This window comes from Salminus brasiliensis, chromosome 9 (genome assembly GCF_030463535.1).
Source record: "Salminus brasiliensis chromosome 9, fSalBra1.hap2, whole genome shotgun sequence".
Taxonomy (NCBI): domain Eukaryota; kingdom Metazoa; phylum Chordata; class Actinopteri; order Characiformes; family Bryconidae; genus Salminus; species Salminus brasiliensis.
The window spans coordinates 66,029-90,775 of NC_132886.1; the positions used below are offsets into that span (position 1 = coordinate 66,029).

A 24,747-nucleotide genomic window follows, 5' to 3' on the forward strand; every position below is an offset into this window, starting at 1 on the left:
CTAAGAGCGACTTACACAGTTACTTGTATTACAGAGGTGGGCCAATGCAGTGTTAGGAGTCTTGCCCAAGGACTCTTATTGGTGTAGCGCAGCAGAGTCACCCAGACCGGGAATCGAACCCCAGTCTCTCCCACGTGGTGTGGTAGCTCACTGGCAGGTAGTGGTGTTATCCATAGCACATTACGGGATGGAAGGGATGGAAAAGATGTGGTAGAAGAAAAAAAAAAAAGGTGTATACAAGCATTAGGGATAATCACACCCTGGAGAGGACTGTGAAACAAAACCCATTCAAAAATTTGAGGGAGATTCACAGAGTGGACTGCAGCTGGAGTCAGTGCTTCCAGAACCACCACACACAGACGTATGCAAGACGCATTGCCTGTGTCAAGCCACTCTTGAACAAGAGACAGCGTCAGAAGCGTCTCGTCTGGGCTAAAGACAAAAAGGACTGGACTGCTGCTGAGTGGTCCAAAGTTCTGTTCTCTGATGAAAGTAAATTTTGCATTTCCTTTGGTCCCAGAGTCTGGAGGAAGAGAGGAGATGCACAGAATCCACGTTACTTGAGCTCCAGTATAAAGTTTCCACAGTCAGTGATGGTTTGGGGTGCCATGTCATCTGCTGGTGTTGGTCCGCTGTGTTTTCTGTGGTCCAAGGTCAACGCAGCCGTCTACCAGGAAGTTTTAGAGCACTTCACGCTTCCTGCTGCTGACCAACTTTATGGAGATGCAGATTTCATTTTCCAACAGGACTTGGCACCTGCACACAGTGCCAAAGATACCAGTGCCTGGTTTAAGAGCCATGATATCCCTGTTCTTAATTGGCCAGCAAACTCGCCTGACTTTAACCCAATAGATAAACTATGGGTTATTGTGAATAGGCCGATGCGATACACCAGATGCTGCAGTAAGACTCCACACCAACACACCAAACAGGGGAGCTTAAGTGGAGTTCAAATCAGTCCAGAGATTAACTGCACCTGTGTGCCCGCTAAGGCCAGCAGAGGGAGACATTACGCCAACTATTATCAGTATCACTATTAAAGTTTCATTTTTAGTCATGCTGGGCCATACTTCACCTGCTGTATGTGTAAAATTCCTAACTAACAACATGAAAGACAACAATTCTATTTGGCAAATTTATTCAGAGATATAAAATAAAATAATTAATCACTAAAGAAAATCACTGGTTAAAATCAAACAATTTATGTTTAAAAAAATACAGTGCATAGTTGTGGCATAGTAAGTGGTGTTTTCCAGACTGCCAGTGAGTGAAGATGCTTTACTCCTGAGTGAACTGTCTACCAGACTTAACCTTTAACTTAAATTAGTTCCCATTAGACCAAGTGTTAATTCTTAGAACATTCAGTTAAACCCACAAGTTATGGATTTCCCACATTTTCACTACAGACTACCTTAAGCAATAATAAATAATAAATAGATAATATTTAAGTGAAATTTTAGACCAACACAACATATTACCAGAAATATTGCAATGATCCCAGAAACTCTCAAAACATTTTATTTTGATTAATTCAGTTCTAAAAAGATATAATGTATTAAATATTAAAACAGATCATCAAAATAGTAACATTCTCAACCCAAGCAACCGTACCAGCACAACCCTAGTATATGTCTAATTACAACCTCACCCTACATATGTCTGAGTTCTTCTTTTTTAGCACCATCTCAGTTTCAACGATTTTGAGTTGGGCAAGCTTTTCTTTGAATGCCCTTCGCAGGGCGTTTGACTTGAGATGATTTAGTTTGGTCCACAAGTTTTCACAATATTTAAGTCAGGGAATGCCTGGAGGAGGCTGCTAATATCACTACTACTGTTATATGACAGATATTTTGCAACTCAGATTTTGATGTTTCACTGGATCCGAATGTAGCCTGAAGGTCGTTAGGCTGAAGCGCTAGTGATATTGCGTTGGAGTCCAGCGGGACCTCCCCCCTGACAACGAAGACGGTGGGGAAGGGTGTGATGGCTTGAGTCCTCTGACGGTTTTCATGATACAGATACAGGACTGTCTATCCTTCTTCAAAATAATTGGGACTTCAGAGAAGGTACTGAAAGTCCTGGCAGTATGCCACAAGTCTGAACAATGTTCTTCAGGATGGGATCTTCTGATCGGAGTGGAATAGACATGTAGAGGCTACTGGGGAGAGGTTCCTAGCGCTTACTCCCAGTGACTTGTTGTCTTTCAATGTTCTTCCAGATGAAGATCAATGTGATAAAATTAAGCAAACATCTGAAACAGCACAAAGACAAATTAATGGAACTTCAAAGAGAAAAGAGTCAATTAACGGCACTCTATAAAATCAATCAAATAAATCTTTAAATGAGTCAGGAACTGTCTGCCAGCGCTTTATCTTAAACAGACAGTGAATAGACCAGGAGTGTATTCATCATAAACCCTCAGAGACTTCAGCAACCTCCCGACATAAATATCCACCATGTTTGGAATCTGCCTCTTAATTTAGGTTTAATTCTGTACTGAAAAAAATGATAAGTTTGCATTCTCTGATTGTCTGGAACATAGAACATAGAAAGTGATAATGATGACTCTGGTGTTTAATGGCTTTTGTAATTACAGGTAAAAATGAATTCTCAGAATTTAGTCTTGATTCCAAGCTTCTGATCAACTGTTAGAAAGCTGAAAAACATTAGTGGCACTAAAATCATCAGTTCTGTTTCTTTAATAATTTTACAGTCTGTTGATTTTAGTGACTCTAAGGTTTGGCTTGTGTCTTTCAAAGAAGTGCCTTTCCTGAAGGAAGCACAGAATGGTAGTGCTGGTAAGTGGTTCCCACTTCCAGATACTAAGTGGATGCTAGATGGTTGCAATAGTGTTTCTATGAAGGGCAGTTGCTGTGGTATCCCAGGTGGTTGTGATTGCATTTCTAAGTGGTGGCTATGATGTTGCTACAGTTTTATTCAAAATAATTGAAAATCTATTGCAAATTAGGTTAATTAGAATGACAAATATTAATCTGTTTGCAATAAACCAATCAAACTATTTAAATAAATGTTTAAATATCTCAACAGAACTACCTCAAAGTCTACCAACCTGCCTTTCAGAATTAGTCCTGAAAAAAAAATCTGACTTGAACCCCATAGAAAATCTTTGGTGAGATTTGAATGAGGGGGTTGCAGCAGCAAACCCAACAATATTAGTGAACTGGAGGCCTCTGCCCATGAAAACGGGCAGAAATTCCTCAGGAACGCTGCCAGAAGCTGGGGTCTGGCTGTGCCCCATGCTTGCAGCATGTCAGAACAGGAGAAGGGTCTACTAAGTTCTAAAGATGCCTGTGATGAAGGAGTTTATAATTCTGAGACTGAAGTCACAATTAAGAATGTTTTTGTGCTGAATGTGGAGAAAATACTTGTTCTATTGGTTGTGTTGAGAAATTTAAATTGTTCTTGTTTGATTGGTTTATTCCAACCAGCAGAATATTTGTACATTTTGCTAATAAAAATAACTTGCAATGACAGGTTGAATAATTTCAAATACAACTGTAAGTTTGCTTTATTGTTACATTGTCTGTTGTGGTGGTGTACACAGGTAAAATCACAAAACTTGCATCCTTGTCCAAACATACAGGGGCCAAATGAACAGTTCTAGTGGTACAGTCCTAAAAAGAGGGAATACACTAGCAATCGCAGCAATATGGAAGACCATGGAAGACAAAAATGTAGAGACTGCAACTTTCTTTCCTTGTTGATGAAAATGCCCTTCACATATTAAGTTTGTGTCATTCATCTCAACCTGTTAAACTGATGAAGAATGCATCTGCCTTTGAACCACGTTTCAGTGATTATTAACTCTTGTGGACAATACCTTTTAGAATTTGTCATCTGTGGTACCACTCTGTAGCAACATGCAGTGTTACAGAGGCACTCTTTCATGTAATCTGTTATCTATAGCTCTACCAGTCAATATGTACAACCTGCACACTTGATTCAACCCCTTCAAACCTAATAAAATAACTCCCAGTTATAATCAGACCTCTTTTAACAATAGCAAACTCATCCCTTAGCTTAGGGCATGTACCCAAAACCCTTAAATTAGCCATCATAAAACCTTTAATCAAGAAACCATCTTAATCTTGATCCTAATGGATTGTCTAATTACAGACCCATCTCCAACTTAACATTTATATCCAAGATATTAGAAAAAGCTGTGGCCCAACAACTCTGCTTATACCTGAGTACAAATGATATGTATGAGAAATTCAATCTGGATTCAGACCCAATCACAGCACAGAGACAGCCCTTCAGACCCAATCACAGCACAGAGACAGCCCTAGTGAAGATTACACACCATCTCCTTCCTGCCTCTGATCAAGGCTAAGTATCTTAGCTCTACTAGACCTCAGTGCAGCCTCTGATACAGAAGATCACACTATTCTACTAGAAAGATTAGAGAACATGGTTGGAATCACAGGAACAGTTCTATAGTGATTCAGATCATATCTAACTGAACGATCTCAGTTCATAAAGATAAAAGATTTATCTTCAAATTACACAGAAGTAAGATATGGAGTTCTGCAAGGCTCTAATCTAGGGCCGCTATTATTTACATTATACATGTGGGCATGGGCACAGTTATAAGTAAATATGCTTAGCTTCCTTTCCAATTCAATTCCGTTAGCTTCTATTGTTATGCAGATCTACATATCAGCCATTGTTACATTTGATGGCATTTAGCTGACGCTCTTATCCAGGGCGACTTACAAGGTTACTCGTATTACAGAGGTGGGCCAATGCAGTGTTAGGAGTCTTGCCCAGGGACTCTTATTGGTGTAGCGCAGCATAATCACCCAGACCGGGAATCGAACCCTGGTCTCCCACATGGTGTTGTAACCCATTGGCAGGTAGTGGTGTTATCTATTGCGCCACACCAACAGAGAACTTGTTACACAGCTCTCTGTATCAGCCAAACCTGATAAATGTAGATTAAGGAAAATTGAGGATTATGAAATGCTTGATGCCGCTAAGAAACTCCTTATCCCTGCATGATGTAGTAAACGCTGTACACGCTTTTATTACCTCAAGACTAGATTACTGTAATGCACTACTGTCAGGTTGTTCCAGCAGGAACCTCAATAAACTTTAACTAGAGTAGAATACTGCAGCCAGGGTTCTTACTAAACCTAGAACATCTGACCATATCAGTCCAGTTCTATCTGCACTGCTCCCAGTTCAGTTCAGCACTGATTATAAAATTCTTCTATTAACATATAAAGCCCTACATGGCCTCGCTCCTGAGTACCTGCAGGATCTTATTACATATTACGGACTTAGATCTCAGGGAGCTGCTTCTTACTCGTCCCCAAAACTCAGAAAACCTCAAAAGGGGGAGGAGACTTCTTTCTTATAAAGCCACTTAACTCTGGAATAACCTTCCAGATAATATCTGCCACTGATATCTCAACTATGTACATGGACTTCAAACTATCTGCCACTATTATTATTACCATCATTACTCTCATTACTCAATAATCTCTACTATGATTATATTATGATATTCTTTTTTTTTTTTTTGCAGACCTGAGCAGAAACTTGGTGACTTTTATAAACAATTAATAAATAGTTCTGATAATGGATGGATAGGTCCTCCTAGTGAGTCTCTTCCTCCAGCTCTGAGTGAGTTTTTACTTGCCACTGTCTAGGGCTAGGGTTGTCTTTGGTTTGCTCACTGAGGTTTTTATGTTGTATTGATCTCTTGTTCACTGTTTCCTATAACCCTGCTTTGTGACAATGGCAGTTAAAAAGCTCTATACAAATAAATTTGATTCACATCTTTGAATGTAGTTGACATCAACACATGTTCATCAAGTCATCAACAAAATGCTTTTCATTTTGACAATCAAATTATTACCTCCCGAATATCTGTGGCTCCTCCTTTTCTCAGCTGTGTTATTGTTCCTTCCTTCTGTGAACGCGCTTGTGTTTTTGGAGAATACTAGATTGATTAAAACACTTCCCACAGTCTGAGCAGTAATATGGTTTCTCTCCTGTGTGAATGCGCTGGTGTCTTTGGAGATTACTCTGTCTAGTAAAACTCTTTCCACAGTCTGAGCAGTGATATGGTTTCTCCCCCGTGTGAACACGCTGGTGTTTTTGGAGAATACTCGATTGATAAAAACTCTTCCCACAGTCTGAGCAGTAATACGGTTTAAATCCTGTGTGGATGCGCTGGTGTACTTGGAGACTACCTTGTTGAGCAAAACTCTTCCCACATTCTGAGCAGTGATGAGGTTTCTCCCCTGTGTGAATGCGCTGGTGTTTCCTGAGGGAACTACTCTCCCTAAAACTCTTCCCACAGTCTGAGCAGTAATACGGTTTTTCTCCAGTGTGAATTCGCCAGTGTTTTTGGAGAGTACTCTGTTGCTTAAAACTCTTCCCACAGTCTGAGCAGCAATATGGATTCTCTCCAGTGTGAATGCGCTGGTGTGTTAGCAGATTACTCTGTCTATTAAAACTCTTTCCACAGTCTGAGCAGTAATATGGATTCTCTCCAGTGTGAATGCGCTGGTGTTGCTGGAGATTACTCTGTCTATTGAAACTTTTCCCACACTCTGAACAGTAATGTGGTCTTTCTCCAGTATGAATGTGCTGGTGTGCTTTGAGGCCACCTCTATATCTAAAACTCCTTCCACACTCTGAACACTGCTGAGATCTTACTCTACCAGTATTTTTTTGTTTATGTCTGAGATGTGTGTTCATGTAAGGAGCATGAAATGACTTCTGAGTGCTGGAGTTTATGGACTCCATATCCCTACACTGAACCCCTGATTTTAACATTAGACAAATTCCTCTTGGTGGTGTTTGGGGAAATAAATTTGATCTATGCAGGACAGTGGGTACTAGTGGCAGCTCCTCATTCCTTCCTGAAAAATAAAAATAAACAAAATGTGACAAGGTTCAGGGAAATAGTCAAATAAAAAAGGTCTGGCAAGACAATTTATGCAAAGAAAATTTCAATTTCAAACACAATGTATCCAAAGTCTGTTGATTATAGCATTCTCTTAAGTTGTCTGGGGTTCAAATCCCAGAACAGGCATTCTGCAAAGAGAAACTGGAAAAGTCCTATCTTGTCAGCAGGTCACACATCATATCATCTGCTTTCCAGACCTTCAGAGAAGCAAACACTCGACATCTTGGACATTAACAACTACAGAACAGCGTCTGTCCTTTCTTTCTTCTCAAAGATTCTTGAATGTTCTGTCTACAATCAACTTTCTCACCTAGAAAAACATCCCCCATCATGCAGACCTTCCATTGGAGGAGTGATCTACAGTAAATCAGCAGCTCCAGAGTGAGAGGAGTGATCTACAGTAAAGCAACAGCTCCAGAGTGAGAGGAGTGATCTACAGTAAAGCAGCAGCTCCAGAGTGAGAGGAGTGATCTACAGTAAAGCAGCAGCTCCAGAGTGAGAGGAGTGATTTACAGTAAAGCAGCAGCTCCAGAGTGAGAGGAGTGATCTACAGTAAAGCAACAGCTCCAGAGTGAGAGGAGTGATCTACAGTAAAGCAACAGCTCCAGAGTGAGAGGAGTGATCTACAGTAAAGCAGCAGCTCCAGAGTGAGAGGAGTGAGCTACAGTAAAGCAGCAGCTCCAGAGTGAGAGGAGTGATCCACAGTAAAGCAGCTCCAGAGTGAGAGGAGTGATCCACAGTAAAGCAGCTCCAGAGTGAGAGGAGTGATCTACAGTAAAGCAGCTCCAGAGTGAGAGGAGTGATCTACAGTAAAGCAGCTCCAGAGTGAGAGGAGTGATCTACAGTAAAGCAGCTCCAAAAGCTGACCCAACACACTATCAACATCACAGCTTCAGAACAGAACCAACCACACCGATACCGAGCCCAGAGTGATCCCATCAGAACTGCCCTGTCCTACAGCAGTGATCACACCAGCACCTCTCATCCACCCCCTCAAACACAGCCTGATGAGCTCATTTCCTGCAGTCTAGCTTCTCCCTTCTCCAGTTGGGTTTAGTGTGGAAGTGTGGAAGAGCTCTTTACCTTCAGCAGAGCAGCTCCTGCTCCTCTACAGTCACGCTGCGGACTGGCCTCTTCTTCTGCTTCTTTGGAGAACACAAACACAACACCGCCCCCTAGTGGATATGTCGTATACACAACTCCTCTGCTACGACTGTAAGAGCAGTCCGCTGATTGGTCAGATGAAACGTCACGTAGCAGCATCAGAAACTCTCCCGCGGTTAGAAACAGAAGATCTAACGGGGGAGTTTCCTCTGCTCCTCTCAGACACGCGCCTGTTCCTGTACAGCAGATTCACTCAGAGAGAAGATGATCATTAACTCTGAGAGAACAGCAGAGCTGATCATATACACAAGAGAAACCCTCACTGGAGATACAGCACCCTTACAGACCTGCAGGGGTTCTAGACACATTGCAGGGGTTCTATGAATAAATATATGAACTGGTTCCTCTGGGAGCGTCCATGTAGGAGGAGACTAGGGTTAGGGTTAGGGTCCTCAGGATTTGTGTAATTTGGGTACTAGGCGGGACTGACCATACAGGGCTAAAGGAAAGTACCACATTCTCACAGACTCACTTAAACTCACTCAGTAACAAAGATCTTCAAATTATGCTGAGCAACAAATCATTTTCTTTATTGAACTGTTGACCTGTTTTATTCTTACTGATCTATTCTGCAGCATCTTTTACATCATAACAGAGAATCGATAAATATTCACTACAGGGGCGGAGCCAGGCATTTTAAACAACCTGGTTTTAGCCCTAATGCCCAGGACTATGTTTGCCTTGGAAGATTTAGACTTCACAATTCGTCTTCTAATTACATATTTTACTAATGTAATATTCATAAATCACAGAAACAAAACATTTCTGTGTTCCTGCAGGGTGGTTGGAAACGTATAAACAGAATGATTTACAATTATTGCCATTTTAATATCACATAACGTTTAATGATGCTAACCACATCACCCACTCACTGTGAACAGTGCTAACACCTTTCCACTGTTCAGCGGTTGATGCTGATGCTGCTGAAGCTAAATGACTTACTATGGCTGGTGTTTGTGGTCGAATTCACTCTCCTCTACATGTGAAAGTCCAGTGAAAGCATTCAACCAAATGATATGTCTAGAAAATCCATCAATGCACCCAGTAATACAAATACCAAAGAATCAAAATGCCAAATGTAGGTCCTCTAGCAAAGTAGTTATGGTGATGGAGGATTAGCTGAACTTCTTCTATCTTCAAATGCAAACCATTGTTTTGACATTTACATGCATCCACCTGTAACCAAGGAGCTGACCGGAACTTCGCAGTTGTTGTTAAATAAACATGCTTATGTTATTTATGTTACTGTCGGGTTTATTTGACAAAACAGACCCTTTGTCTTTAAGATGCATTTAAATGTCACTCAGTGATAATGTATCCATGACAACTGGCAAAAATAAATGTTATGTCTTTATATTTGAGAAGCTGAAAGTACACTTCAAATAACTCACCAATATCTATTCAGCTACAGCATAACTGCAAGATGGTGCTCACCTGACAGTTTGGGGAGCTCATCCCCAAACTGAAAAAGAAAAAAAACAAAAACACCTCGTCCCTTTAGTAGGGGCTCCATACAAATAAGAATGCCTATTCCTTAATGAATATTTATTGGCCTCCAGTGTCCTACTTTGAATTTCTATAAGAATTGTGTTTAGCCGCAGGCTGAGCAGTGATACAGTAATAATTGTAGAAGATTTAACATTTATTTTGAAAAGACAGACGATCCATTAACAAAAGCATTTACATCAGTCTTAGATTCTGTCTGCATTACCCAAACCATAACTGGACCCACACATTACTGTAATCAGACCCTGGACTTAGTCCTGATCCTGGGTCTAAATATTCTTCAAAGCTCAGTAATATTAGACCATTATCTAATCTCCTATCAGTTACATCTTTCATCTGTTCATTTAAGGTAAGGTGCACGTATTTGTCACTGTACAGTAAAATGTGTCCTCCGCATTTAATCCATCTGTGGTAGTGAACACACACACACACACACACACACCGGGGAGCAGAGAGGTTAAAGGGCCTTGCTCAAGGGCCCAATAGCAGCAGCTTGCCAAGCCCGGGAATCGAACCCACAACCCTGTTATCGATAGCCTGGTGCTCTAACCGCTGAGCCACCACTGCCCCACATTTGTCCCCCCACCACTGTCTAAAGCGCGCAATAACCCCCAATTATCACCTATTGGCCTACTCTCCATCAGACCAAACGGAGCTAGATAGATTAACAAAAGATCTAGAAAATACTCTTGGATCAACCCTAGACAAAAGTAGCATCGTTTAAAAGTAAAATGAGGAGGCAGTAAAGGCTCGCACCGTGGTCCAGTGATCAAACTCCTACCTTAAAACAAACGGCCGACCACCAAACTAGAGGTTTTCCACTCTGCGTGGAAGGACGGCCTTAGTCAATATAGAAAGACTCTCATTAAAGCTTGCTCAGCGGATTTGACCTCACTGAGCCAGAAACACTAAAACAATCCCAGAGTTCTTTTTACTGAGATCTCTAAACTTACTAAAAGCCAGGCAGATTCTCAACCCCTGATTCCAACAGCTTTAACCAGTAAAGTTTTTATGGACTATTTTAATAATAAAATAGAAAATATTAGACAACAAATCCAACCCTGCTCATTAAATCAAACATGGCCATCACCTGATGGAGCTGCTTTAGAAAATAGAAAAAAGCAAGGCTCTATTTTAGGACCGCTATTATTTACATTATACATGTTAGCACTGGGCTCAGTTATAAGCAGACATGGTGTTAATTTCCACTGTTCTGCAGATGACATACAGCTCTATATATCAGCCAAACCTGACCATAAATCTAGATTACTGAAAATGGAGGACTGTGTAAAGGATATAAAACTCTGGATGTCACATAACTTCCTTCTCCTCAACAGTGACAAAACCCAGGATCTCCTTTGATTAGACTTAATGTTAAACTAAACAGGTACAGCTAAAAGCAGAAGTTTACAGACATCTAAAAAGACTGTCTAACATGAAATCTGAATAAACATTTCCTGTTTTAGGTCAGTTAGGATCACCAAAATTATTTCTATTTGCTAAATGCCAGAATAATCAGAGGAACTTTTAAGGTATTTTTATTCCTTTCTTCAAAGTCAAAAGTTTAAATACATTTCATTAGTATTTGGTATCACTGCCCTTAAACTGTATGACTCGGGTCAACGTTTTGGATATCCTTCCACAAGCTTCTCACAATAGTTGCAGGAATTTTGGTCCGTTCCTCCTGACAGAGCTGGTGTAACTGAGCCATGTTTGCAGGCCGTCTTGCTCGCACATGCCTTTTCAGCTCTGCCCATAAATTTCCAATAGAATTGAGATCAATTTGAGATCAGGGATTTGTGATGGCCACACCAAAACACTGACTTTGTTCTCTTTAAGACACTTTGTTACCAGTTTGGAAATGTAACAATGGTCATTATGGCCAAACAGCTCAATTTTTGTTTCGTCAGACTACAGGACATGTCTCCAATGTCTTTGTCCGTGTGTGCATTTGCAAACATTACAATACTGGTTTCACTGCGGATAATGACACACTCTTACTCTTCCTGATCCAAAGTAAAAGGAAACTATTTCACTTTACCTGTAATGAAAACAAAATGAACAATCTTTTATTAAATTATGAACAAAACTTTTCCATAAACTAGGAGTGTTGCTGCTTTTTGATCTTCAATTCTAAAAGAAGTTGCTTTTCAGAAGTGACTGAAGCCAGTGCAGCTTAAATAAGGCAGTGTAATGACCACATCCTGTATCTCTACACACTTTTGTGTCAGTGGAAAAAGCGAACAGTTCCAGCACATCTTTGTATGCTGGGCGGCAGCTGGGTACCACTTCCAGACACTCTCAAAAAAAATAAAAATAAATAAAAATAAAATAAAGTTTCTCCCAATTTCGGTTTTTAATTTGTTCCATAAATTCTCTAAAACCGTCTCTCACAAAATGCTTGGGCCAGGTAGAATCAGAATCAGAAATACTTTATTGATTTCATGTAAACAAATGTAAATATATATAAATGATGTGAATTTACTAAAGTGGCATAGTGAATACCCTAAAGAGCCCAAAGGATTATACGCAGAATCTGATTGGTAAATCAATTCAAAATGGTAGTCTGGCTTTGTGTCAATGGCCAGCACCTGTTAAGGTCCTTTGAGGAGAGCTGATCTGTGATCGCTCTAGAAACACAGCAGGAAATACTTTCACTGGTCTATTTTCTACTTCAGCAAAGCCGCTTTCAGACACAAACAGAATAAATGGTTCTGAAATCATAGATTATAAACATGCAAACAACTGCTTATGTGAGATTTCAGATAAAGATACAGGACTGTCTATCCTTTTGCAAAATAATTGGGACTTCAGAGAAGGTACTGAAAGTCCTGGCAGTATGCCACAAGTCTGAACAATGTTCTTCAGGACGGGATCTTCTGATCGGAGTGGAATAGACATGTAGAGGCTACTAGGGAGAGGTTCCTAGCGCTTACTCCCAGTGACTTGTTGTCTTTCAATGTTCTTCCAGATGAAGATCAATGTGATAAAATTAAGCAAACATCTGAAACAGCACAAAGACAAATTAATGGAACTTCAAGGAGAAAAAAGAAATTAATGGCACTCTATAAAATCAATCAAATAAATCTTTAAATGAGTCAGGAACTGTCTGCCAGCACTTTATCTTAAACAGACAGTGAATAGACCAGGAGTGTATTCATCATAAACCCTCAGAGACTTCAGCAACCTCCCGACATAAATATCCACCATGTTTGGAATCTGCCTCTTAATTTAGGTTTAATTCTGTACTGAAAAAAATGATAAGTTTGCATTCTCTGATTGTCTGGAACATAGAACATAGAAAGTGATAATGATGACTCTGGTGTTTAATGGCTTTTGTAATTACAGGTAAAAATGAATTCTCAGAATTTAGTCTTGATTCCAAGCTTCTGATCAACTGTTAGAAAGCTGAAAAACATTGAAAGACACAAGCCAAACCTTAGAGTCACTAAAATCAACAGACTGTAAAATTATTAAAGAAACAGAACTGATGATTTTAGTGCCACTAAAGAAGTGCCTTTCCTGAAGGAAGCACAGAATGGTAGTGCTGGTAAGTGGTTCCCACTTCCAGATGATTGCTGTGGTATCCTAGGAGGTTGCTAGTTGGTTGCTATGGTATCCCAGATGATCGTTGCCAAGTGGTTGTTTTTGTGGTCTAGGGGTTCATCAGGTTGGTTGGCCCTCACTAGCAGCACAGCAGAAAACACACTGCTTTTTTCAGCCATATGCAAGCATATATAACTTTAATAATGTTTATAATGGTAATGAAGCAGACTCACTGTAGTGGTTGAATCAACAGCCAGGTCCTGAGAGTTTTTACTAAATTTCCAGACTGATCACTTTTGATGGTTTGGTAACTTTAAATAGCTCTGTTCAGAGGATGGGTCAGGTCCCCCTTGTGAGTCTTGGTTCCCCCCAAGGTTTCTTCTTCCAGCTCTCCAGTTTCCTGCACGATGGTTTTTGTTTTTTTTATGATTTGTTGATTTCCTGTCCTCTAATAATGTAAAGCTGCTTTGTGCGGTCAGACGTAAAAAGTGCTATACAAATCAATTTAAATTGCCAGGGTTTCTGTTAGCACTGAGACTTCATCCCTCAATCTGAATCACTTGCTTCTGAATGTCTGATAAGGTTTAAGTGGACAATACACCGAATTCTCAAAGATAGTACCAACAGCATGCAATGTTACAGAATATCTCTACCCTGTAATCTGTTATCAAGATCTCACCGAGGTTTTGCGAATGCCATTCAGTACCAAAGACATAGGAAATAAGCCACAAAAGCCAAAATATTCAGTGCAGACTACTCAAACAAAAAGTGGGGAAAAATGTATTCAATACAAGCAGCTTATCTTGACTCAAATACATGGAGTTCAGAATGTGGCATCTTCAACTTTGTCTGCTTGGCTGGCTCCCCAATTGTTAAGAGTTTTTAATGCAATTTTAATTACATAGATGGTAACAGGTCAACCAGGTCTCTTTTCTACACAGACAGAAAAAAAACAGATTATAAAGTGTAAAGACTGTTATCTCACCAGTTTACCCAAACTGATTCTAGGATTATAAGCTTTAATTTGTTTTTGAATGTCTTGTGTTCTAAAATGCTGTGTATGCTTTTTGCTGATTGGTCCTGGATAATATACTTTTTAGCAATGTTACACCAAGAACTTTGGGGAAGAGCCTAGGAATTTTCCATGCACCTCTGCATATACAGTCGTGTAAAGAAATTAGGACACCCCTTTGTCTTTTTAAAAACATTTAAACATATGAACATTTTATCTTCATCTAAACAATACTAAGAGATGGGGATACTGTAGCTAAACATACACAACTGAAGAAATGTCTTTAAACATCTCCCAATATTGATGTTAAAATATACATATTTAAATATATTTAAGGTTTTCATGGGGTGTCCTTACTTCCACATGACTACAGTCAAATAAATTTGTTGGCAAAAAAAAATAAATATTACTTAAATGACAGGCCCAACTGACATCAAAAGTTGTTCAAAGTAAAATACAAGTTCATGTTTTTATTACATATAATTTACAATATTATAAATGTATACATATATTATCGTAATATAGCATTATATATGGGCAGTGGTGGCTCAGTGGTTAAAGCTCCGGGCAATTGATGACAGGGTTGCTCCCCAGGCGCCACAGCAATGGCTATCCACCACTCCACTTGTGCTGACAGTCACTGTGTGTGTGTGTGTGTGTGTGTGTGTGTGTGTGTTCACTGCACATCTGGGTTGAAGGCAGAAGCCAAAGTCCATCTGTGCCAAAAACTAATGGTGAATATGGTTGTATAGTCTTGTCTAACGTATTACCTCCTACACATCTGCAGCTCCTCCCACTCTGAGCAGTGTTACTTTTTCTTTCCTCTGTGAAGGTGCTGATGTTTCTTGAGGGAACCACTCTCAGTAAAACACTTCCCACAGTCTGAGCAGTGATAGGGCTTTTCTCCTGTGTGAATGCGATGGTGCGTCTGGAGATTACCCTGCTGAGTAAAACTCTTCCCACAGTCTGAGCAGTAATATGGTTTCTCTCCAGTGTGAATGCGCTGGTGTTTCTTGAGGGTACTACTCTCCCTAAAACTCTTCCCACAGTCTGAGCAGTAATATGGCTTCTCCCCTGTATGAATGCGCTGGTGTTTTTTGAGGGAACCAATCTCTCTATAACTCTTCTCACAGTCTGAGCAGTGGTACGGTTTCTCTCCAGTATGAATGCGCTGATGTTTTTTGAGGGAACTACTGTCTCTAAAAATATGTCCACACTCTGAGCAGTAATATGGTTTCTCTCCAGTGTGAATGCGCTGATGTGTTTGGAGATTACTCTGTTGATTAAAACTCTTCCCACAGTCTGAGCACTGATAGGGTTTCTCTCCAGTGTGAATGCGCTGGTGGTTTTTGAGGGAACCACTCTCTGTAAAACATTTTCCACAGTCTGAGCAATGATACGGTTTCTCTCCTGTGTGAACACGCTGGTGTTTTTGGAGATGGCTCTGTTGATTGAAACTCTTCCCACAGTCTGAGCACTGATACGGTTTCTCTCCAGTATGAATGCGCTGGTGTACTTTGAGGGCACCACTATCTCTAAAACTCCTTCCACACTCTGAACACCACTGAGATCTTTTTTTCCCATTAATTTTTTTAGGTGTGAGAGAAGTGTTCATGTGAGAAGTTGGAGATGATGTTTCCTGAGAGCTGGAGTTTGTGGACTCCATATCCCTACATTTAATCTCTAATTTAAACTAACAGTGAAACTAATTTCTCTCTGTGGTGTTTCTTGAAGTGTTTGCAAAAAATATAATAAAGCCTCTTAAGGACAGTTAGTACTGTGAGCAGCAGGAAAAGAACAGATAATGTTTCCTGAAACAGAGTAAGGTGAAAGGTTAGGGGGGGGAGTCAAATGAAAGAAGCAGTGTCAGCTGTCTGAGTTAACAAGAATTGTATCTTTTTCAAAGATAAGCCCAATTAATATTAAACACAATGCATTTACGGTCTTTTGAGTACAGGGCTGTCTGGGGTTCAAATCCCAGGACCTATTTGACACTCCTTCTACAAACAGAAACGGGAAGCAACTGCATCCAATCCACACAAAATCAGCTTTTAGATTTTACAGAGCACCAGTGAGCTGACATTTACTACAGGAAACTCTAAAGCTCAGCTTGCTGAAGTCTTCAATCCTTTTAATCTTCTACTCAAACACAGATAAATCTCTAGACAGCCTGCAACTGATTTACTGGATTCTAAAGTTGAGTAGATTTCTACTCTTGGATTTAATGATCATAATGGACCTCATTTGTTTTACATATTATCTGTCTTATATAAACATGTCTTTGATACTCCAAAAAAAGAACAGTCTCAGAGTTTCTGAAGAACATGGGTGTGAGGAAATGGAGAGTTACTGCACACCTCTGATCACAGCTTCAGAACAGAACCAACCACACCGATACCGAGCCCAGAGTGATCCCATCAGAACTGCCCTGTCCTACAGCAGTGATCACACCAGCACCTCTCATCCACCCCCTCAAACACAGCCTGATGAGCTCATTTCCTGCAGTCTAGCTTCTCCCTTCTCCAGTTGGGTTTAGTGTGGAAGTGTGGAAGAGCTCTTTACCTTCAGCAGAGCAGCTCCTGCTCCTCTACAGTCACGCTGCGGACTGGCCTCTTCTTCTGCTTCTTTGGAGAACACAAACACAACACCGCCCCCTAGTGGATATGTCGTATACACAACTCCTCTGCTACGACTGTAAGAGCAGTCCGCTGATTGGTCAGATGAAACGTCACGTAGCAGCATCCTCTGCTCCTCTCAGAACAGGGGGAGCATCCCTCTCTCTGAATCCCACACTGCAACAGAGAGGTCCACCTGTAGTGGATCCGAATCCAACACCTGACTCAATTAGTTCATATTCTGTACAGTGGATTCCCTCCTCAGAAGAACCACATCTGAACCCCCCTTTCAGGGGTCCTCACATCCACTCTGCCCCATAGTTCATCTTCACCCATCTGTTCCCCTCATTCATGTCCTTTAAAAAGAGGGGTGCAGAGTTGAACCCAGTGCCGAGTGTGTGACGTCACTCTTAGAAACACTGCAAATAACTAGACTCTAGACCAGGGGTGGGCAATTCTGGTCCCCCAGAGGGACAGAGTGTGACACGCTGCAGGTCCTGTGCTGAGAGGTGCTGGATAGATGTAGAAGATACTCGGGGACTGAATGACTGCTGAGGGACAGTCAGACTGTCGATAGCCCCTGATCTCCTCGGTGGTCTTCTCAGTGTGGAGATACAGGTGGGCTGAGGAGGAGGAGGAGGAGGAGGAAGAGGACTGTGTGGAACTGAAGGTGCTCCACGAGCAGAGCGCGCTTACGTAGGTGCGCGAGACGAGGAAGTGACTGCAGTTCCTGTACGTGTGTGTGCGTGTGGGACGCGCGTGCGCTAAACTCCGGGCTGGTTCTTCTGTAGTTTGGATTTTGAGACGTTCTCTGAGTTCAGCTCCGGATTAAAACCTTCTGGGAGTTTAACTTTCGGACTAAACCAGTGACGTCTCACCGAGCGGGCGGGGTCCGGCGGAGCGCGAGGCTGAAGGACGGAAATGGACGCGTCTCACCTGACTGAAGACGAAATGGCCGAAGTGAAAAAGGAAGTAAGAGTCCAGAGTTACTGAATCTCTACAGTCCGGCACAGCAGAGCATTAAACCCGAGAACCCCGAGGATCAGCGAGCGATGAGCAGTTTACTCAGATGACCTGTTTTAATGATACAGCCAGAAGCTTCCTTTACTTTACTACTGTAACTGTGTCAGCCTAAATACAGTACAGCCTAAATACAGTCTGAATACAGTACAGTCTAAATACAGTCTAAATACAGTACAGTCTAAATACAGTCTAAATACAGTACAGCCTAAATACAGTCTGAATACAGTACAGTCTAAATACAGTCTGAATATAGTACAGTCTAAATACAGTACAGCCTAAATACAGTCTGAATACAGTACAGCCTAAATACAGTACAGCCCAAATACAGTACAGCCTAAATACAGTCTAAATACAGTACAGCCTAAATACAGTACAGCCCAAATACAGTACAGCCCAAATACAGTACAGCCTAAATACAGTCTGAATACAGTACAGTCTAAATACAGTCTGAATACAGTACAGCCTAAATACAGTCTGAATATAGTACAGTCTAAATACAGTCTGAATATAGTACAGTCTAAATACAGCCTAAATACAGTACAGCCTAAATACAGTACAGCCTAAATACAGTCTAAATACAGTACAGCCTAAATACAGTCTGAATACAGTACAGCCTAAATACAGTACAGCCTAAATACAGTCTGAATACAGTACAGCCTAAATACAGTACAGCCCAAATACAGTACAGCCTAAATACAGTACAGCCTAAATACAGTCTGAATACAGTACAGCCTAAATACAGTCTGAATACAGTACAGCCTAAATACAGTCTGAATACAGTAGTCTAAATACAGTACAGCCTAAATACAGTCTGAATACAGTACAGCCTAAATACAGTCTAAATACAGTACAGCCTAAATACAGTCTGAATACAGTACAGCCTAAATACAGTCTGAATACAGCACAGTCTAAATACAGTACAGCCTAAATACAGTCTAAATACAGTACAGCCTAAATACAGTATAGTCTAAATACAGTCTGAATACAGTAAAATACAGCGTAATACAGTCTGAATACAGTCTGGCTTAAATACAGCTGAAATACAGTACAGTCTAAATGCAGCACGGCATAAATGTACTAGAGCCTAAATACAGTCTAAATACAGTACAGTCTAAATACAGTAGAGCCTAACTACAGCCTAAATACAGAGGCTTAAATACATTCAGAATGGAATACAGTCAAAATACAGTGCAGATTAAATACAGTCTGAGTACAGTACAGTTTAAATACAGCCATAATACATTCTAAATACAGCAAAGCCTGAATACAACCTGAATACAGTCTAAATACAGTACAACTTAAATACAGTCTAAATACAGTCTGAATACAGTATAGCCTAAATACAGTCTGAATACATTCTAAATACAGTACAGCCTAAATACAGTCTGAATATAGTACAGTCTAAATACAGTACAGCCTAAATACAGTCTGAATACAGTACAGCCTAAATACAGTACAGTCTAAATACAGTCTGAATACAGTACAGCCTAAATACAGTCTGAATACAGTACAGCCTAAATACAGTCTGAATACAGTACAGCCTAAATACAGTACAGCCTAAATACAGTCTGAATACAGTACAGCCTAAATACAGTCTGAATACAGTACAGTCTAAATACAGTCTGAATATAGTACAGTCTAAATACAGTCTAAATACAGTACAGCCTAAATACAGTCTGAATACAGTACAGTCTAAATACAGTCTGAATATAGTACAGTCTAAATACAGTACAGCCTAAATACAGTCTGAATACAGTACAGCCTAAATACAGTCTGAATACAGTACAGCCTAAATACAGTACAGCCCAAATACAGTACAGCCTAAATACAGTCTAAATACAGTACAGCCTAAATACAGTACAGCCCAAATACAGTACAGCCCAAATACAGTACAGCCTAAATACAGTACAGCCTAAATACAGTCTGAATACAGTACAGTCTAAATACAGTCTGAATATAGTACAGTCTAAATACAGTACAGCCTAAATACAGTCTGAATACAGTACAGCCTAAATACAGTCTGAATACAGTACAGCCTAAATACAGTACAGTCTAGATACAGTCTGAATACAGTAGTCTAAATACAGTACAGCCTAAATACAGTCTGAATACAGTACAGCCTAAATACAGTCTGAATACAGTACAGCCTAAATACAGTCTGAATATAGTACAGTCTAAATACAGTACAGCCTAAATACAGTCTGAATACAGTACAGCCTGAATACAGTACAGTCTAAATACAGTCTGAATACAGTACAGCCTAAATACAGTACAGCCTAAATACAGTCTGAATACAGTACAGTCTAAATACAGTCTGAATACAGTACAGCCTAAATACAGTCTGAATACAGTACAGTCTAAATACAGTCTGAATACAGTACAGTCTAAATACAGTCTGAATATAGTACAGTCTAAATACAGTCTAAATACAGTACAGCCTAAATACAGTCTGAATACAGTACAGCCTAAATACAGTCTGAATATAGTACAGTCTAAATACAGTACAGCCTAAATGCAGTCTGAATACAGTACAGCCTAAATACAGTCTGAATATAGTACAGTCTAAATACAGTACAGCCTAAATACAGTCTGAATACAGTACAGCCTAAATACAGTCTGAATATAGTACAGTCTAAATACAGTCTGAATACAGTAGTCTAAATACAGTACAGCCTAAATACAGTCTGAATACAGTACAGCCTAAATACAGTCTAAATACAGTACAGTCTAGATACAGTCTGAATACAGTAGTCTAAATACAGTACAGCCTAAATACAGTCTGAATACAGTACAGCCTAAATACAGTCTGAATACAGCACAGTCTAAATACAGTACAGCCTAAATACAGTCTAAATACAGTACAGCCTAAATACAGTATAGTCTAAATACAGTCTGAATACAGTAAAATACAGCGTAATACAGTCTGAATACAGTCTGGCTTAAATACAGCTGAAATACAGTACAGTCTAAATGCAGCACGGCATAAATGTACTAGAGCCTAAATACAGTCTAAATACAGTACAGTCTAAATACAGTAGAGCCTAACTACAGCCTAAATACAGAGGCTTAAATACATTCAGAATGGAATACAGTCAAAATACAGTGCAGATTAAATACAGTCTGAGTACAGTACAGTTTAAATACAGCCATAATACATTCTAAATACAGCAAAGCCTGAATACAACCTGAATACAGTCTAAATACAGTACAACTTAAATACAGTCTAAATACAGTCTGAATACAGTATAGCCTAAATACAGTCTGAATACATTCTAAATACAGTACAGCCTAAATACAGTGAATACAGTGCCGCTTAAATACATTCAGAATGGATCTTAAATACAGCCAAAATACAGTGCAGATTAAATACAGTCTGATTACAGTACAGCTTAAATACAGCCATAATACATTCTAAATACAGTAAAGCCTGAATATAACCTAAATACAGTCTGAATACAGTACATTTTAAATACAGTCTTAATACAGTGTGGCTTAAATACAGTCTGAATGGAGTTTAAATACAGTCAGAATACAGTACAGCTTAAATACAGTCTGAGTACAATACAACCTAAATACAGTCTGAATACAGTCTGGCTTAAATACAGCTGAAATACAGTACAGTCTAAATGCAGCATGGCATAAATACAGTCTGAATGTATTAGAGCCTAAAAACAGTCTGAATACAGTCTAATCTAAATACACTCTGAATACAGTACAGCTTAAATACAGTCTAAATACAGTACAACTTAAATATAGTCTGAATACAGTACAGTCTAAATGCAGCATGGCATAAATACAGTCTGAATGTATTAGAGCCTAAAAACTGTCTAAATACAGTCTAATCTAAATAATGCCACTCTGTTTAGACTAGAGCAAATGCTAGTATTTTCAGTGCTTCTCTCTGAATGAAATTCTAGAGCACTGTTTATTTAGATGAGGAAAGCTGGCTGTTGGTTGTTGTCCTGCGTTTTTTTCTAAAAATGAAACCAAAGTGAACTTCAGTGGTTCTGACTGAGCTAGACTAGGATACGATGAGCTGATGGAGTAGTCTCACCCCCAAAGCCGTCTGCTTCACTCAGCTGTTGTGATGTTTCAGGTCCTGGAGAGACTGCGGCCATACCTGGTGGATAAGCTAATCGCAGAGCGTCATTTTGATTACCTGCGCTCAAAGAAGATCCTTACCCGTGAAGATGCTGAGGAGATTAGCTGTAGGAGCACACGGGGAAAACGAGCCGGAAAACTGCTGGACATGCTGTCTGAAAACCCCCGTGGTTTAGACACCCTCATCGAGTCCATCCAGCGCATCCGCACCCTCAACTTCATCATCGTCAAGATCACAGACGAGGTGCAGCGGGTAAAGAACGAGAAACTGGAGGCTCTGAAAGGTAGCTTTAATACACTCTGGTTTAATCAAGCTGTTTCTGATGGCACTAAGTTGTTATGCATGAGCTTGCCACCCCAGCAGGAGGCGCTAATACCTCACAAAGTTTGTCAGATTTCTCAAGACCAAATGTAACAGCCAGAACAGCCCTTAACACAGCGAGAAGAGAGAGCATATAGAGCGCTCCCAGAATCCTCCACTCTGGAGAGCGTCCTCAAAAACCTCCACCCAGTGGAGTGCCTTGACATGATGCCATTATGAAAATGTGCTCTATAATATTATTATTATCATTGTTATAGTTTTGTTATTGTTGTTGTTGTTGTTGTTGAATCAAACGGAAGCATCTTAGATGGGCTTGTTTTTTCCCCGCAGCAGGTATGTCCAGTTCAGGTTGCTCAGCCAAGTACACATCCGGAGCCACTAATGACCTTTCGAAGGCTGACCTCTATGAATACGACAAGTGCTCCACCATGTGCCTCCACCCCGATGGGGAGGGCAGCCCTGCCTCCTCTGTGACGAGCAGCTCGTTGAACCTGCGCTGCGTACCTAGCCAGGGTAGGTACCCGCTGTCGGTTGGCGCCTCTGCGGTCAGTCTGAACGTCTCCTCCACATCGTCATGCCTTCCCAAACCTGGCGACCCTGGAGCCCCACCTCTTCCTGATGAGCTCGAGATGGAGGGTCAGGACATAGATGCTGGGGCTTGTGGAAGCACAGGATCCAGTGGGGATGCCAACTTCCAACCCCTGCGCTCCCGTTCCCTGACCCCTTCTGTTGGTAACACACTCTAAGGTTTTGTAAAACCACGGCTCCTGTTGTTGACTCTCAGGACGTCCTGCAGGTGTAGAAGTGTGTTTACTCTGCTTCAGGAAGCTGTAATTAGTCGTTCACTCTGGTTACTAAGCTGTTGGCATTCAAGCTAGTGGTGACGTTCCTCTGGGCTTTATGTTTGGACCTTTTCTGATTTGCCAGAACCTGCAGTCGAATATCTTCAGCGTGTTAAAATACAGCCACCAGGCTTCAGTAAGAGTGAGAAGTCCAGGAGAGCGTTTACCCTCCTGAAAGGTACACTAGTTAAGAGTTATAAGTATAAAATATAATTTTATATTTGAAAGTTGTAAATGCAGATGTACAGCTCTGTACCTTCTGTTGTGTCTTCTGAAACATTGTGAACAGGTGCTACTCTCATCAAACTGTCATGTCTGTTTTCTTTCTGTTTCTGTTCTGTGTCTGTTTTTCTCTTTCCTCACACACGGGCACTCAAGGCTGTACTGGATTTTTACACGGGTTCTTAGTTTGGCTGGGTCAGTGCAAAAACATGAGTTTCAAAAGAGGAAAGATAGTTTCCACCAGTGATGGAATTTTAATGACTGTCAGAGCTGTTGTGTCTGAAGGGAGGTGACTGCATATTAAATACCTGTGTTCCCTAAACTATCCCATAATCCTGAACTGAGAATAGTAAACATATGTTTATGCTGTGTATTTTAACACTGTTCTGCATGAGTTGACGGTCAGTGCTCACTCAAAAACTCACTGCCTTAAATAGAGTTACTTACTGGATCAAAAAAAACTCTTAACTCTCACTGGAACTGAATATAAAGATATATTATATTGACGGAAGTATTGGGACACCTGTTTACTCATTGTTTTTTCTGAAATTAAGGCTATTAAAAAGAGTTGATTCTGCTGAATCAGTTTTGAATGAAAGACTAATTACCTTAATTGAATGAATTCTAATGAACAGTTTGCTGTTAATAATGCTTGGTTTATATTTTACACACAATTTATATAAATGACTCCCAGTCCTCACATTACTGACCGTCTTTGTCTCCTGATTCATTCATTCAGCTTAAATTTTACATAAAATAATGAAGTCTACTTTTTTATCAGACTTTCTTACCAGTTATGTAGAATATGTCATTTCAGTAACTGGTCAGCTCGGTTACCTCTAATAAAAACATGTGTCCTGCGTCCAGTGATGTCACTTCCTCTGACAGAAAACGTGTTGAGTGCAGTGAGATATGTCAAACTTTCTGATCTCATTATTTTCTATTAAATCAGTGTGATCTCGAGAGAATCTCCAATTTGAATAAATGGTTTAAAATCAATAAAATGATTTTTTTTGACGAGCCGTGTGGAATCTAGCATAAAGTTAAAGAGAGTTAAAGCACAAAATGTCAACCAACGTGTTAATGGCTTTAATGGTTTTAATGGTGTTAATTGTTTTAATGGTTTTAATGGTGTTAACTGTTTTAATGGTTTTAATGGTGTTAATTGTTTTAATGGTTTTAATGGTGTTAACTGTTTTAATGGTTTTAATGGTGTTAATGATAACAGAGTTTGCAATGATCAAATCTTTCCATTCTAGAAATGTAGCTGCAGTTCTAGAAAAGGTGTATATAGATATATACATATATGTAAGAACCGCATCAGTGTCCTACAAAAACCCTGTACCTCCTGGGGTTTTTTTGTTTGTTTGTTTGTTTGTTTGTTACAGTTTTTCACTTTTATCAATAATCAGCAGTGTTCTTATACTGTATCAGAATTTCAGGATGAACAG

General features: G+C 40.1%; 2 protein-coding genes across 3 annotated transcripts; one reads left to right on the plus strand and one right to left on the minus strand.

Annotated features, from left to right (window-relative positions):
- Positions 1–1,128: 1,128 nt before the first annotated feature.
- LOC140561852 (uncharacterized) lies at positions 1,129–16,942 on the minus strand. Of its 2 annotated transcripts, XM_072687099.1 has the most exons (4): positions 14,984–16,942; positions 11,049–11,055; positions 5,885–6,675; positions 1,129–2,251 (listed from the first exon to the last, which is right to left on the minus strand). In XM_072687099.1, exons 1-3 carry the CDS (start codon positions 15,835–15,837, stop codon positions 5,923–5,925), a joined length of 1,614 nt encoding a protein of 537 aa, XP_072543200.1. In that variant the 5' UTR covers positions 15,838–16,942; the 3' UTR covers positions 1,129–2,251; positions 5,885–5,922. The 2 variants fall into 2 exon arrangements, with proteins under 2 accessions (XP_072543200.1, XP_072543199.1); XM_072687098.1 differs by lacking the exons at positions 1,129–2,251; positions 5,885–6,675; positions 11,049–11,055 and having other exon boundaries at positions 14,612–15,982; positions 16,734–16,934.
- A 557-nt stretch (positions 16,943–17,499) lies between these two features.
- Positions 17,500–24,347, plus strand: bcl10 (BCL10 immune signaling adaptor). The gene is made up of 3 exons (XM_072687104.1): positions 17,500–17,758; positions 21,906–22,194; positions 22,563–24,347. Exons 1-3 carry the CDS (start codon positions 17,708–17,710, stop codon positions 22,976–22,978), a joined length of 756 nt encoding a protein of 251 aa, XP_072543205.1. The 5' UTR covers positions 17,500–17,707; the 3' UTR covers positions 22,979–24,347.
- The last annotated feature ends 400 nt before the right edge of the window (positions 24,348–24,747 follow it).